This window comes from Triturus cristatus, chromosome 9, assembly GCF_964204655.1.
Source record: "Triturus cristatus chromosome 9, aTriCri1.1, whole genome shotgun sequence".
Classification (NCBI taxonomy): domain Eukaryota; kingdom Metazoa; phylum Chordata; class Amphibia; order Caudata; family Salamandridae; genus Triturus; species Triturus cristatus.
In genome coordinates, this window is record NC_140592.1 from 251,272,248 (window position 1) to 251,288,885 (window position 16,638).

Below are 16,638 nucleotides of genomic sequence, written 5' to 3' on the forward strand. Positions count from 1 at the left end.
TGTTGTGAGTGACCTATGTATGAGCATGTGCAAATAAATGTGTGCCTAGATGAGTGTACATTACTTATCATATGTGAGTGTGCCCATGCATGTGTGAGTGGATGTCTGTGTATGTGTGTGTCTATAACTGCAGGAGGGGGCTGGCAGGAAGACTGGCACTGTTGTGATCCTACAATCACAATCACATAGACTTCCATTTTTCAAAGAATTATTGGATGACACAGCAAAATTACTGTAATATGATAACGTGACAATCCAGAGCATAGGTTTCCACTTTAAAAATGTGAATTTATTAACATCATAAATCACATCTTAAAATTAATATTAGAACATTGCAAGGGCAAAGTGACCCCAATGTGAGCAACAACCACAACCAAACCAATGAGTAAAAATCCAAGGTATATTGGTAAGCAAACAACCATATAGTTCAGTGTTATTAGACTTCGTGAGATTCTGGCTTTCCTTGGCAAAACATTGGTCTAGCAATGATTAATTGTGAGCATTGTTGGTGACTACTAGCTAAATCTCATATAATAGTTGCCATTCTTGGCATACGGTGGCCATTCAAAATGACATTATGACTGCCATTATAGTTGTCAATCCATGACATATTGTGCGCATTCTTGGTAATATTCTGGTTATACCTGGCAAAACAGTGGGCCATCCATGAAAGACAGCAGTCATTCTTTTTTTTAATAATATCTTTTTATTTCATTTTGAAACAAAGTACAACTATACCAACAATCCCCTTGCAGCACCTACACCCGTGGCGGCCTTCCCCCTCCCCTCCACTATGCCCCACCTCAGCATACCTGATCTATTCCAACACCTTCCCCCCCAGCACCCTTCCGGTATCCCGCTGTCAGATGTGGTCTGACCGCTGCCTTCCATCTTGACCTCTTAAGATACCTCGTCAGGCTAGAAGTCTATTCTGATCCCCTTCTATGGTCCCCACGTCTTCTCAAATATACATGGGCACCCCCTTGCTTGATATAGCACCTTCCCTGCATGCATGCACCAGCTCATGTACAAGATCCATTCAGATATTGTAGGCCTACTCGTGCCCCCCTCCCTCCAATACTGCACTACATCGCTCCTGGCTACCATTAAAGACATGTTGCAAAAGAAGAGACAGTATCAGTCCACAGTCTGCTCCCCCCCAGATACCCATGGTTACCAATTGTAGTATGAGGGTCAGTGTACCTTCCAAGACCAAAAGCATTCATTCTTGGTGACATTCTGGATATTATCTTACATAATGGTGGCTCGTCCTCGACATATCATGGACTTTTTTGATAAAATGTATGCTATCCTAGGCATAGTAGTGGTTCATTTGTGAAATATGTGTTGAAGGGGTGGCATGAGGGATCTTGTCTATTTGAACCAGCCCATGGATTTTAATACCTCTGCCATTAAATTCTCAAGGCTACTACAGTCAGTTTAAATGATACAGGTTTTCAGTTACTCAAATCATTTCTCAAAAATAGAAAACAAACCGTGACTCTTTCTCGATTCTACTGAGCAACCCAGGATCTCAGTTATGGTGTTCCTAAGGGCTAAATGATGCCTCTGGCACATTTATTAAATTTAATGCAAGCCATATTTTGTATATATTCAAATGGCACCTAGATCACTTTTGAGCTATCTAAACCTACATCATACAGCCATGAGGAAAGAAGTATGGTCAGCTGTGTGTCCTACTCACAGTGGTGGAAATATGATAATTCTTTTAAACGAAATCTATTCAAAAGCAAGTTGGTTAACTCTTCGTCAGACTTCTCCATTCTGTACAATCTGGTTTGGACACATATCAAGGGCCACCCTCTAGCAAAGTCAGTCCAGAACTGGATCTATATGGATTCCAATCAGTCTCTGGATACCCAAGTGCCCAAAGTGGCAAATACTGTTTTCTACAGTTGGCAACACTTGGGAAGATACTGTCTTACATCAAACAGGAGTTTTATGTTCCGATGACCAATGACCTCATCTAGTCTCATCTAGACTAATATGACACCATCTACTTGGAAGAATCAAGAAAAACTATACATCATATGCTGTTGGTACAAAATGCATCAGCTCTGTTGATTATAGAATTTGGCAGACAGGAGCATATTGTTTCACTACCAAGAGCTGTACAGTAGCTCTCCAGCTAGACCATGATGTATGTCAAGGTAACCAAGTTTACAGTTACATTTTCATTATTACCTAATATGGTGTGAATGCTGCCTGCTCTAAAAAAATAGTTTTTTAGGTCTCATCTACAAACAGCTTTTAGCTTTAAAATACCAGGTTTTTTGACAGATGTGTTCTTGTAGGATCTTTCCACATCGAATTTACGTTCTCAGGTAGCAGCCACTAGAGCATACAGAGAAATGTTGTCAAGTATTTCCGAAATACATTGGCAAATCGACTTTGGAAGGGTTTTGAAAATCGCAGACCCATGGTTCCTTCACCTTTTGTAGGGTGGGATTCTTCATTAGTATTACCGATTTACAAGTCAGTCCTTTAGAACCCTTACATTCTATACCACTATATTTGATAATATGCAAAAAAATAGGTAGCAATTGCACAGGCCTTAAGGAGGGGAGAATTGGGCGGTTTGCTTTTTAGAGCAATGTTTACCAAGTTTTATTCACATAAGATTGCATTCAAACCAGATATTCTTTGCTTCCAAAGTTCACGCAGATCATTGTATTGTTTACCTGTTTCTATCCCAATTCTACTAATGAATTCGAAAAAGATTTACATACACTTGGTTTGCACAGGATATTTGTCAATCTTCTTGGAGAGAACATACGATTTCTCTGAAATCTGCTTCTCAGTTGCATTTGGTCTGTCAGCAAAAAGGGAAAAAGAGAACACTGTCGACACTGAGCCTTAACGCTGGGCAATGATGGAGGCTTCCAAGTCTCGCAGGCTCCCTTACCTGAAGGGATAGGGGGTACATTCACAAGGGCAAAGGTAGCCACATGGGCGAAAACCTGACGTGTTTCTGTGAAGGGTGTGCGTAAGGCAGCCCAATTGCTAATCTGAATTATTTTTTCGTATTATCGCTTGGGACAGTGTTCTTTTACATATTATGGAATAAATATGTTACTCCGATTCCTGGTCTTCCTCGTCACAGCCCTAATTTTTTCACTCCCTCCCTTCTATTATTATAACTGCTGGCTGAAAGTACACAAAAACAGCAGAACAAAGAAGAGCTAAACAATAGAAATACAGTAAGTAATAAAACAAAAGAAGACGGCAGTGGTGACTAGTTGTTTTGGGTGGCGGGTCGATGAAGGCTGGGACTCAGAGCAATAAAGATAACCAGTAATTACTCCAATCCTTAGTGCTACACTGGAGTTGTTTATACATTTAATTTACTTCGCTTTTAGAATTTTCACTTCTTTTGTGGTTGTGCAAAAGATAGGCTGTTTCTGTTGCTGCAATTTTGTATGCATTCCAGGCAGGACCGGCTTTAGCGCTGGTAGCGCCCAGTGGACAATAAGTTTTGGCGCCCCATGACCACCTCCTAGGTTTCTCCCACTACCACAGAGAAAAAGTGCCCCTCATCACTCCAATCATAAGTTACTGCAAAACACAGCGCCCCCCCCCCCCGAGGTCAGCGCCCCCTCCACCCAATCATAAGTTACTGCAAAACACAGCCCCCCCCCGAGGTCAGCGCCCCCTCCACAGGTCAGCACCCAGTGCTGCCGCACCAGTCGCACTGCCCTAAAGACAGCCGTGCCCAGGCAGCGGCAGATCCTCTGCTATGGCGGAGGAGTGTCGCACACCCACAAACACCAGGCAAGGAAATATAAAACACTTGTTTGATTTTTCCTTTCCTGCTGAGTCTTGGGGGCGCGGCCTGGTAGTGACAGGCACTGAGGGGAGTGTTAGTGCACTCCCATCACTGCCCCTGAGGGTTTGTCCGGCTGTCTCAGGCCTGCCAAACCATCATGCGCACTTAAAGATCTCTCCAACCCAGCGATACAGCTGGGTTGGACAGAGCAGGCACAGACTCAGTCTGTCCTGGAGTGCAAATTGAGGGTGCTCAGGCCAATCCTGAAGCTAGCTTCAGGATTGGCCGCAGGGCATTCTGGGAGCCTGTGCCTTCCTGAAGAGGTGACGAGGAGTGGGACGCGGCCGGCTAAAGGTAGACTTTTTTTTATTTCCCCCCTGCGATCCCTAGTGCCCCCCCCCATACCAGCTTCTCCTGATTCCAGGCCTCAGTCAAATGAAAGATATAAAAACAGTAGTTCGTTTTGAAATTAGAATTAAATCGAAGCAGGAGCTAAAACTAGGCATTACCTAAAATTAAACATACTCAATTTTGCTTTGTAACTATTAAAATGCTTTTCCCACAAAAAAGAAATGTGCATCCTGTTGACTTGTTTGCATGCACAATATAACCTCAAAAGACTCGCACTGTAATTACATATTTCCCTTCCAATCAACACAAAATAATTTAGCGGATTATAATCTGATTCAAATTTTAATTTGTTCTTAATGCTCCGTGCAATTATGGTGCCTTTGCAAGGTTGTATAGCGCTGTTACTCGGCACCGCAAAACGCTACAAGACTTCAGGATGACTTAAAATGCAAACATTCATTTATATTTATAACTTGCAAATTAACTTGACATGTTTATTCATTTTTGTAACCTGCTTAATTTTTTGGGCCGATAATTGCTGCTCTAGCCTTACCGCGTTTCCTTAACTAACCAAATGCTGTTTGTTTTCATTTACAGACTTCCCAACATAAAGTTAAGGCATGATGAATGTTCAAGAGCTGAAATCGTCTTCTAAATCTGCAGGAGGCGTTCCCGGAAGTATGCCGAAAACAAATGTGACCTCACCAGAAAACACCACGGAAGTACATTCGGCTACTCTCGGCCTTGCCCTCGGCAGTATTTCCCTGATCACCGTTGTCATGAATGTTCTGGTCCTGTATGCTGTGAAACTGGAGCGCAAGCTTCACACCGTTGGAAACCTGTACATTGTGAGTCTGTCTGTGGCAGATCTCATGGTGGGCGCTGCTGTCATGCCACTCAACATTGTGTACCTACTAACCGACAAATGGATTCTCGGGAGGCCTGCATGCTTGTTTTGGCTGTCCATGGATTATGTTGCCAGCACGGCCTCTATCTTCAGCCTCTTTATTTTGTGCGTTGATCGCTATCGTTCTGTGGAGCAACCGCTCAAATATCTGAAGTACCGGACTAAGACCAGGGCCGCTGTGATGATTTCCGGAGCCTGGATTCTTTCCCTAACATGGATCATACCCATACTCGGGTGGCACGTGTTTGCCAATGGTGGAGTAAGAGAGGTGCCGCCACACGTGTGTGAAACTGAATTTCACAGCGTGACCTGGTTTAAAGTGCTGACAGCCATTGTGAATTTCTATGTTCCATCTATACTGATGTTGTGGTTCTATACAAAAATCTATAAGGCAGTCAGAGAGCATTACCAACACCGAGAGCTCATTAATGGTTCTTTCCACTCTGTCTGTGACACCAAACTGGTGCGTTGCAGCAAACTTCGGGAGAAGCAGCAGGTCTACAACAAAAAGCAGGACAGAGAGGGAAATCATGCTGCGACGCACTCTAGCTTTGCAGACAATGGTAGCTTTGCACCCAGTCCGTTTCCACATTCGAGTATAAAAGACAGTCATCATCAGAGGGGCTGTGAACAAACTCCAGAATTGGTCAAAGGAAGCGGAGGTGAGGTTGTGAAGCTGCGATGCTTTCCCCTTACTATTGTCCAAGAACATCCAGGAGTCAGGAAGGGAAGTAGGAAATTTGTAGCCGTCAGGAAGGCAAAGCTGAAAGAGAAGGAACCTGTTTCACAAAACGAGGAACTTGAGTTGTCCGGTTCCTCTGATGAGGCCACGTTCGCGGACACGGTCCTGTGTAAGAGAGATTCTGCTTGCACTGCAGAGGCAGAGGCAAAAACTGAAACAAAGAGTACAGCCGGTTTAAATTACTTGAAATACACCTGGAAGACAATACGGTCTCACTCCAAGCAGAACGTTCAGGGGCTACACCTCAATAGGGAGAGGAAAGCTGCAAAGCAGTTGGGATTCATAATGGCGGCATTTATGCTGTGTTGGATTCCGTACTTTGTGTTCTTTATGGTCATAGCTTTTTGCCAAAATTGCAGCAATCACAACTTCCACATGTTTACGATTTGGCTTGGTTACATTAATTCCACTTTAAACCCTTTTATCTATCCCCTTTGCAATGAGAACTTTAAGAAGACCTTTAAGAAGATATTTCACATCAGTTAGGAAACATAGCATTGTAATCTGGGCTGTTCTTTACAAATGCATGTCTGGTTTCCAAACTTACAAAACATTTCAAACCTCTTGGAGATTATTCATGCTGGAAGGGTGAAAAGTCAGAAACCGTGAGTTTTTGTTGCGACTGAGTAGATCAAAATATGGGTGCATCATGTTTACACAGTGAATGTTTATTTGAATCGATGACCATGGATTGCCTGCTTCAAAGCAGGACCAGAGTGTTCTGTGATGAGAATGAAACACTACGTTAGCTTGAACTACAAGAAATCTGTATTCTGGAAAACAAGCTATAATTCAACTGGGTTGCAGAAGAGAGCATGCCCTCATCAATTGGGGGTAAAGTTAACAATTGTTGAGAAAGTTGAAAACAGTGAAACATGTCTGGAAAGAGGACAACAGTGACGTAATGTCTTCAGGGGCCAAACAGAGGCAGATAAAGAAGTCCCCAAGGACTCAATGGATATGACGACAGGCCTTTTGCACTTTCATCTTTGTATTTCAAGAATGTACTTCATAATCATTTTTGGGCTAATGAGAATAGCGAAATGCAATATTTGCATTTAGCATAATAAATGTTTGTGTTCTATGTCAGCTAAGGAATTGTGAACGACTCAATCAGATTGGACCATTCACTCTCTGGCTTTATTTATATTACTGGAGATAAACCAAATCTGCATATGTTTATAAATTAATGAACTTCAGTCAATCAAGAAATTGGGATCATCATATAGACCAGCTTTATGTTGTGGTCATTTTGACGATTATACTAAAGTATTAATTACATTTTGCATGCTAATCAGCCCTCTCTAATCAATGGATTTCCCCTGCATGTTTGTATCTCATATGGCCACGTGGAAATGTCTAGAATTGTCGGATGATCCAGAATCATATGTTCAGTCTTTGGAAACTAATTCATTATAAGAAAGACGTGATAACAGAGAACACACATTAGTCTGCATAGAATTCATTATATTGTGTTAACTCTCTAATTATCAACATTTTAAGTAACAATCACACATTGTCTGGGATAAACTACCACAAAGCACAGCATATTCCAATTTAAAACATGCAAATACCACACACATTTTAAGGATGAACAATGGTGTACACACAATCAAATGGTCTAGTGCTGTAAAGAGACAACATATCCTAATGTCGGAATTCTAAGGAGAAAATTTAGCTAAGATTAAAATGCCAAACAGTGAATTTTATTATAAAGTTATTAAGAGATGAGTAGACAGACAAAAGGTTCAAACCTGTCTGAGTTTGGGTATTATCTCCTCCAGCCCCGTGGTATTCAATGCTTAATGACAATAGAGAGCCCCTGAAAGTGTAATCACAGTCCTTCTACATAGAACTGTGAGGGGCATTACGAGCTAGTGCTTGCACATCAGAAAAAGAGGCTCGCCAGAACAAAAGAGCATGCCTTAAACACTCATTAAAACACCAAACAATTCAGAATTGGAGAGAAATACCATCAAACTGATAATCTTGATGAAACAGATGTTATTACAATTTACTACAAAGACGTCTCTTAGCACAGAATAGCATAAAAAGACCTGTATGGCACAGTGATGCTGTTGGCTGATATGAAAATCAGCATGTATGAGCTCTAACATAAAAGGCTTCTGTTACCATTTGTCACTGATTTTTAAGCACAGAAAAGTTAAGGTGAAATGTATGACCCCCATTGCACTGTATTATGTGGAATTTCATCTTCAAAGGAGGAAACAAAGGTTTTTAGAAGTCATAAATTATTGTCTGACACCAGTTTTTTCTTTGGCATTCTTTGAATGTCAAGCACATGCTCTGGGAAGACTTGGCCATCCTTCTCTCCCACATACAGTTCTGTGAATGGGATTCATGATCCACAAATGACTGCACTAATTTTAGGTGCCCTCAGTAGGAGAGGGTATTAACATGTCCCCTGACCTAGTTAGTATCTTCCTGCTTAGCAGCAAAAGTGTGAATGATCTTGTATAGGTAAATACAGTGCCTGCTGCATTAAACTTCAATATAATTTAGAATGTCAACAATGTTCAAACCCTAGTAACGCTGAGGAGTCTTTGAGGCAACAGTTTCTATATATTCTTGTCTCAATGAATAATGTGTAATAGTCCTGTTATTGATTATAATTGTTCTTCTTCGCCTTTTATTGCATGATGTAAAATAGAGATTATTGAATCTGCCAGTTTAATCCTAAAAGAATTCGAGTCAGCATTAATAATTAAATTTGGAGTCTGCCTATTAAAATAATCAAGTATTAATGGCCTTTCGGATTAAAAAAAAAAGGATTGAAGCTCTTTCCACGCAATTTCTAGCTTATCGAGAGAGCTGGATACCTTGATCTAAAAAACAGAGATTGCTTTTGATCAGGGGTTAACAAATGAACGTGTAATTCTTTGGGAAAAAAATATCAGTTTTTAAAATTGATATTTAAAATGTCACACAGTATTTGGAGTCAATTCAAGTTATATTCTTTGTAGGTGTAATCGTAAAGTGCTCTCATTAGCAGCATCATATTTGATCACTATGCAATTATTTACAGCAAGAGCTTCATGTTCTTAAACAATGATATTAGAGATGGCATGTGATTCCTGCAGTGCAAAGAAAAATTTCTTTTTTTTAAAAATGAAGATACCAAATTGCTTTGAAAAGCAGATGCTGGTAAAAACAACATAATGGTGTTTGTATCTCAATTTCACATTATGGGTGGTCTTTCAAGCCAAAAGCTATTTTTCTTCTAAAAGGTTAACGTCCGCCATTCTGTTTTTCCTTTCGTGACACTGCGATGTTCCACTGCAACCGATGTTATTTTTTTATTGGATGTTATTTGTAGCCTACAACATCATCTGAACCATGTAGCACAGCATAGGTGGGTCAATATAACTAAAGTATTGAATAATGGTGTGAGATGGAAAGGTTGTCACGGTATTAACTCCTGAAATGTTGACTCACAAAAGTATTGTAATCACGATAGCATCTCCTGAAATAACATCCTGGTAAGTGTAGATTTACTATTATTAACTCCATTCTGATAATATTGTGGAGTCAATATTATGGTCACTATATGCTTATAGGTTTATATTTTGACCTTGTAAATGTGGTTAAAACCCATGGGAGTCTCTGAAACCAGTTTGAATTGCCTATAAAGTGATATAGTCAAGCTGTTCTTATTTCATACATGGCTTAAGTACGTTAATTTTAGGCTTACAGCTGAGCTCCAAAGACAGGCTCAACAGGCAAACACTGTGTGTAAGGCTACGGGAGAGAGTCACATATTCAATGATAGCAGCAGTCATGTCACGAGACCCTAATAAAATGTAGGCTCCTGGACATGACACCAAACACGTTTGCCTGCCTTTGTGAGATCATTGGGGATTGCCTTCACTCTGAAGGACTCCGAGACATTGTCAACTTCATTGAAAACTAATTCCAGCAGAAATTACCAGAAGTACTATAATTGCCTCTTTCTTTCATATTCCAAGAGAATTAGTGCTGTCAATTTTTCGTGCATTGCAGCAACACTTTTTGACAGGACTTCACATTAGACTTACGTAAAGTAGCAAACATTGCTCTATAGAAGTCTGTGATTTCGATAAACTGTTGCTAATTAGGGAATCAGGTGTGCCCCAACACTGATCTAATTTAGGAAATAGTTGAAGATGCACCTCTTTAAAGAACCCTACATTATAATAAACTGTCCACATCCCAGCAACCGCTCCTATCTCTCATTGACTTTATGGTTATCTTTGACCTTATACAGTGCTCAGCATCTTTTTGGCTATATTAAACATATAGAAATTAAATCATGTCGTTAAAGTTGGTATTGTTGGCACATTTTCAAAACTATCTAATGCTGTGAATAAAGGTTAAAGTACTAAATTCTGATAAATAATCTGTCAGGACACCCACAGCTAGGACATCGTCAGACTGTAAACTAATACGTGTAAAAAACAGAAACAAAAATAGTAACAGGCCTTTTCCACCAATACAGCCAGGAACTGGAAGAACATTCCTGTATCCATGAGGACTGGCCCAAATCTGCTCCACTTTTGGCAAATGTTGAAGACTAACCTTTGTAGAGAACACTAGAATACAAGTATTAACCATCCACAGCCCAGCTACCTCTCCTATTACTCATTGACTTTATGCTTGTCTTTGACCTTATATAGCGCTCCTCCGCCATTTGGCTAGGTTCGTGTTACAGAAATACCACATGCATGCATACATGTATACAGGATGAAAGAGATGTTGTGGTAGGCTAGAACATCAGTAAATCAAGTTAGCATTAGTGGGGACATCAGACCAAATCTTTAAAGAAAATCATTAAACAGTGTTTTATAGTGCTTATCTTTGTTCGTAGTCTTACAAGGCTCATCATTCTTCTGTGAATTCTTCACAGTAGGGTTATTTTATTTAACCTTAGAATTACTTATAAAGCACCAAAACACAGGCATGCACCTGGTTAATGTAATTATTTTGAAGCTGCCAAAGTGATTTCTGAGCCACCACGTACTTTTTCATTTAGACAGAACAACAATCTGGAGGTCCAACAGCAAACTTCACAACAAGCAGAAGTTCGAAATGGAGCAGCCATGGGTCATAATGAAGACTATAAGGCGCGTAAACATTGCACTAGTAAGCTCTAGTGGCATAGGTTTATGGCTTTGAATTTGTCGTCAATGTTATGGATGAATATGTTTCATGAACCCTCTTTCTCTTTTGTGGTGCTGTCTGTGTCTTCTTGATTTTCTGTGAATAAGTATTGTCTGTTGGATGCAAACATACAAATACAGCAGGTACTGTAAACACGCTGAACTGGTAACAGTAACCGTAACTCTAGAAAGTACCCAGCTAGCTTGCAAATTCAACATGAAATAAATATTTTTTGTTTTACACTGGAGGCTCGGATCTGGTTTGAGGTAGCATTTTTATTGTGTGTTTTCTATGTATAAATCAGTAATAATATGATCGCCTCTCCTCTTCAAGTTCCAAGAAGATAAGTGCCATGTCAATTCTACCAGCATTGCAACATAAACTTTTTGACAGGCATGTGACCGGAGTTTACTTTAAATGTATATAATGTGGCAAATTATTCCTCCATAGTAGTCTGTGATTTCCAGAAGCTACTGCCAATTAGGACATCACGAGTTCCCCAACGCTGGTCCAATTTGGGGAAGAGTTGAAGACGCACCTCTATAAAGAACACTACATCGTAGTAAACCATCCACAACGAGAGCAACTTCTCCAATCTCTTATTGATTTAATGCTGGTCTTTGACCTAGTACAGTGCTCAGTTGTTTTTTGGCTAGGTTTGCTGTATAGAAATGCTTCTACATACATATATACATAGAACTAGTGAGTAGAGAACGAATAGGTGACCCCCATGAAGTTCACTAATATCATACTCAAATTTTTGGCACATTATCAAAACTATCCTAATGCTGAGAGCAAACCTCAATGTATTAAGTTCTGATAACTAATCTGCCAGGATTCTATTGACACCCATAGCCAGGACATCATCAGACTGCAAACGAACAAGTGTAAAAAAGAAAAGGAAGCAGGCCTTTTCCATCAATGCGCCCAGGATCTGGAACTACATCCCTGTATCCATCATGACCAGCGCAGAGCTGCTCCAGTTTAAAAAAAAGTTGAGGACTAACCGCTTTAGAGAACACTAGAGTACAAAGTATTAACCATCTACAACCCAGCTACCACTACTGTTACTTGTTGACTTTATGCCGGTCTTTGACCCTATACAGCACTCTTCTGCCTTTTGCCTAGGTTTGCGCTATAGAAATGCCATATGTATACATACTTATATACAGGATGAAAGAAATGTGTTGTGGTAGGATAGAATGTCAGTAAATCAAGCTTTCATTAATGGGGAACATCAGACAAAATCTTTAACCAAAATCAATACACAGTGTTTTACAGTGCGTAGCTTTGGTCTTAGTCCTCCAAGGTTTATGTTTATTCTGTGAATTCTTCAGAGTAGGGTTATTTTATTTAACCTTAGGATTACTCATACAGCAGAAAAACAAAGGTATGCAATTGGTTAATGTAATTATTTGGAAGCTGCCAAAGTGATTTCTGGTCCACACAGAACTTTTTCTTTCAGACATAACGACAAGCTAGAGGCTCAACAGCAACATTCACAACAAGTAGAAGTTCGATATGGAGCTGCCAGAGGTCATGATGAAGCCTATAATGCTTGTAAGCATTGCAGTAGTAGGACCTAGTGATATAGGTTTATGGCTCTGAATTTGCCTTCCAGGTTATCGATAAATATTTTAGGAATATTCTTTCTCTTTTGTGGTGCGGTCTGTGTGTTCTTGATTTTCTGTTAATAAGTGCTATCTGTTGAAGACATATATAGAAACATTTACAGCAGGTACTGTAAACACACTGGACTGGTAACAGTGACTGATACTGCAGTAAAACACCCAGCTAGCTCGAAAACCCTGCAAATTGACCATAAAATAAATACTCTTGGGGCATATTTACAAGCCCCTAGCGCTACCACAACGTCACTTTTCTCGATGTTGTGGCGATAGGGGCTTCACCTTATACACAAGGCGGCGTTAAACCACTTAACAATGCCTTGTGAATAAGGCACCCTATCACGCTATACTTAGCGTGAAAGGGGTGAGCAATGGGTGTTGTGGTGGGCTTTTCACCACAACACCCATTGATTTTGACACTGCCCCATATTTAAAAGGGTGGCGTAAATATGGGGCAGTGCAAAAATTGAGACTAGGGAAAACATGGTCTTACCCTGGGGCAACAAGCAGAAATGTTTAATTTCTCCTCGTTTTTGCTGTTTCCATGTATGCTGTGTTGTGCAGCACACAGAGAAACAGCAAAAAGCCATTGATTGTTAATGTGCAGGAGGTGTCCCTTCCTGCACATAAACAATCAGTTTAAGAAATGAGGTGTTGCAACTTCTATGAGTGCTGCATTAAGTGCCACACCTAGAAGTTTCAAAACGCCATATCAGGTTGTTTATCTGCAGGAAGGTACACCTTCCTGCACATAAGCAATCATTCCCCTCAATGCAGGCACTCTTGCACTCTGGGTCCCCATCTTCTCCCCTTTCCCAATGTGTAAAGTATTTGTGCAACACACACACACAGTAACACAATGAAAACACCACAAAAAGCCTCCACACTGCTTTAGAAAAATAGACAAAAACTTTAAAAATAAATCAAGAACAAAACAACAAAGATCCAATACGTAGAAGTCACAATATGAATTTTTAAAGAATAAAAGTGTTTCAAGCACTTAAAAGCAATAAGCACAAATGGGGTTATCTGGTCGTGTTAGAGAAGCGCAAATTCAGCAGTTCAAGCCGACCGTGATGGACTGCTGGCTGGGGAAAATAGCCATGCAGGCCCGGTAAACAAAGTACCTTGATCCTGGTCAGAAAATCAAGATGCGGGGCGCGTGCAGTCTAGCGATGCATCAATGTCGATCCCGCAGTGTTGGCGATGCGTCGGTTCCAGAGACAAAGCGGCAAACCCGAAAGGTGTTTGTTCCAATACGATGCATCAGGTTTTTCCATGCAGTCAAGGCGATATGTCGATCTCTCGTCACTGCAATGTGATGCACCAATTCTACTCCCACAACAAGGCTGCTGTGCCGATTCTGTTCCAAGCAGACTGAAGATGCGTGGATTTCTCTGGTATAAGTATTTGAGTCACTTCCAGTGAACCAGGCACAGGAGCAGGGATATACTTTCATAGCCCTCAGTCTCAATCAACAGGAGGCAAGGCAACATGCCCTTGGAGGTCACTTTGGTTGCAGGGCAGAGTCCAGCTCTCCCTCAGCAGGGTCTGAGAGAAGCAGGGCAGCACAGCAGAAAAGCAGGTCGTTCAGAGTATCAGTCCATGTAGCAGCACAACAGTTCTTCTGACAGAGGTTCTTTATAGGTCCAGAAGTGTCTGAGTTGGTGGAGTTAGACACCCAGCACTTTGGAGTGCACAGAGATCCTTTCTTCCTATCCCTGGCTCCAGACTATCAGTACTGGTTAATCAGCCCTTAGTGTGGGGACAGGGTACTCCCTATTCAGGTGTATGCATCAGCCCCTCCCTCTTTTTCCTGCCAGAAAAGCCTTCAGAATGCAGATATGTACTCAGACACACCTAACTTTCCTGTGTTTGTGGCTGACTAGCGGAAATGCACAAAGTGTAGCTGTCACCAACTCCAGACATGTATTGGAGAAAGGTGACAGGTACACAGAGCTGTAAGAGCAGAGAAATGTCCACTTTCTAAAAGTGGCATTTCTAAAATAGAAATGTTAAATTCAACTTTACCAGTAAAAATGATTTATCATTACCATTCCAAAGATATAAAACATGACAGAGGCACTCCTTTCTAATCAGGAATTGCAGCTTTAAAGTGTATTAAGTAATTCCCAATGTTAACCTATGAGAGGATTAGGCCTCACAGAAGTGAAAAACAAATTTGGGTGTTTTTTGCTACCAGGACATGCAAAACTTAAAAGTACATGTCCTACCTTTTTACCTACGCAGCACCCTGCCCTCTGGGCTACCTAGGTCCTACCTTAAAGTTGACTTATGTATAATAAAAGAGGAGTTTAAGGCTTGGCAAAGGGTTTAAAATGCTAAGTCGAGGTGGCAGTAAAACTATTTGTGTGGGTGGTACAATCAGTGCTGCTGGCCCACTAGTAGCATTTAAAATACAGGCTCTGGGTATATGGTATACCACTTTACAAGGGGCTTACCAGTAGATTAAATATGCTAATTGTGTTACCATGTTTAGGGGAGAAGCACATGCACTTTAGCACTGGTTAGCAGTGGTAAAGTGCTCAGAGTCCTATGGCCAATAAAAACAATCAGTAAAAATAAGAGGTAAGCAGGCAAAACGTTTGTGGGAAGACCACCCTCTACAACTTATTTGCATGTAGCATTTCCTGCCTCAAATTTAGAAATATGCTCAAAGACCGACATTGTGCTGATTATTTTTATTTAAAAGCAGAATATGTTTGAACTGAGAAACTGCTGAAAATGTATATAGAATTGCTTTAACAAACAACTTAATAGCCTAATTATTGTGTTAATCTAAGAGGGCAACAATATTCAGTTTAGCAACTCAGGAAGATCAGAAAATAATTGATGATCTTGCTCACTTTTGCATCAGGTACTCACTTGAATGATGTAACAACAATTCCTCTCTTCTAACAGTTCAGAAACATCATGGTGAAGCTAGAAGCATCTTCCATCAATATCTGTTAGGAATCCACAACATTTTTAAACCTGGCATTTTCTTCATCAGACTTCTCAATGCTGGATATATGCATGCATATAGATGTACTTCTGTCTTTATGGTTTCATGTAAAGTGAACTTCGAGAAACTGTGGATCATTATATAAATTCATCTGCTATTGCCTCAAAATCCAACTTAGTGGACTCAGTCAGTCAGTCAACAATAGCTTTATTCGGTTAATAATTAAAACCATCAAAGCATACACAAAATTTCATTTGCAAATAGTTACATGTAAAAATAATTAACAAAGGAATTTCAAACAATACACAATACACAAATATACATAAAAATAAATTTAAACAAATAATTGGCGAATGTGAACATTAAAAAGTAAGGCAGGCCAAAATTTATAAAACTATTTCATGATTTCAAAAAAAGGAATAAAAAGGCCCGGTCTCGGACTGTCAAACATGCTAAAAAATAGAGCTAAAATATATTAAACTACATTCGATTTCTACTTCTAATTGCTCCTGAAAGATAGCTGGCAACTCCAAAACAGACAAGAGGAGAGCCCAGCATTTGCAGAAATACCAATGCGGGCCTTACTTGGTCAAAGTGATAGTTCTTAAAAATGGGGCAAATAAATTTCCTACGTAACAGAGTGTAAAATTTACAGTAAAAAATCATATGCAGCGTATTTTGTTCGGAGGCGTTATCACAGGGACAGGGGCCCAAAGTGCCCTCTTTAAAAAAGCCCTTCGGGTGTGCTAGGAGCCAAGGTAACATGTCATGTTTAAACCTGATCAATAAAAATAAATGAAAAGGGTTATTTATATAAGTCAAGTATGGCTGAATCTCATTGCCCATACTTAACATGACAAATCTCCTAACGGACGGTTTACACACTTCCTCGCCTTCTCTCTGCAACTTTGCCCTGCACATGAACTGCGACTTTAAGTCTTTTATTTCCAATTTAGACAGCTCACATGGTCTCTCAAATAATTCTAAATAGCCAAGAGTCTCCATCTTAGATTTAATATATCTTAGCCAAGGAATGCACATGGCTTTGTCAAGGACCAGACAATCTTGTATAATGAGCTGGTTAAGGGTTGGTGGATGCTG

General features: G+C 40.3%; 1 protein-coding gene across 1 annotated transcript in view; it reads left to right on the top strand.

Moving 5' to 3' along the window:
• The window catches only part of HRH1 (histamine receptor H1), a 451,808-nt gene extending 440,622 nt beyond the window's left edge, over positions 1 to 11,186 (top strand). Inside the window, exon 4 of the mRNA XM_085624865.1 lies at positions 4,736 to 11,186. Within this exon, the coding sequence (XP_085480991.1) occupies positions 4,759 to 6,273 (1,515 nt within the window). The 5' untranslated portion in view covers positions 4,736 to 4,758 and the 3' untranslated portion in view covers positions 6,274 to 11,186. The remainder of the gene's footprint in view (positions 1 to 4,735) is intronic.
• Positions 11,187 to 16,638: the final 5,452 nt, after the last annotated feature.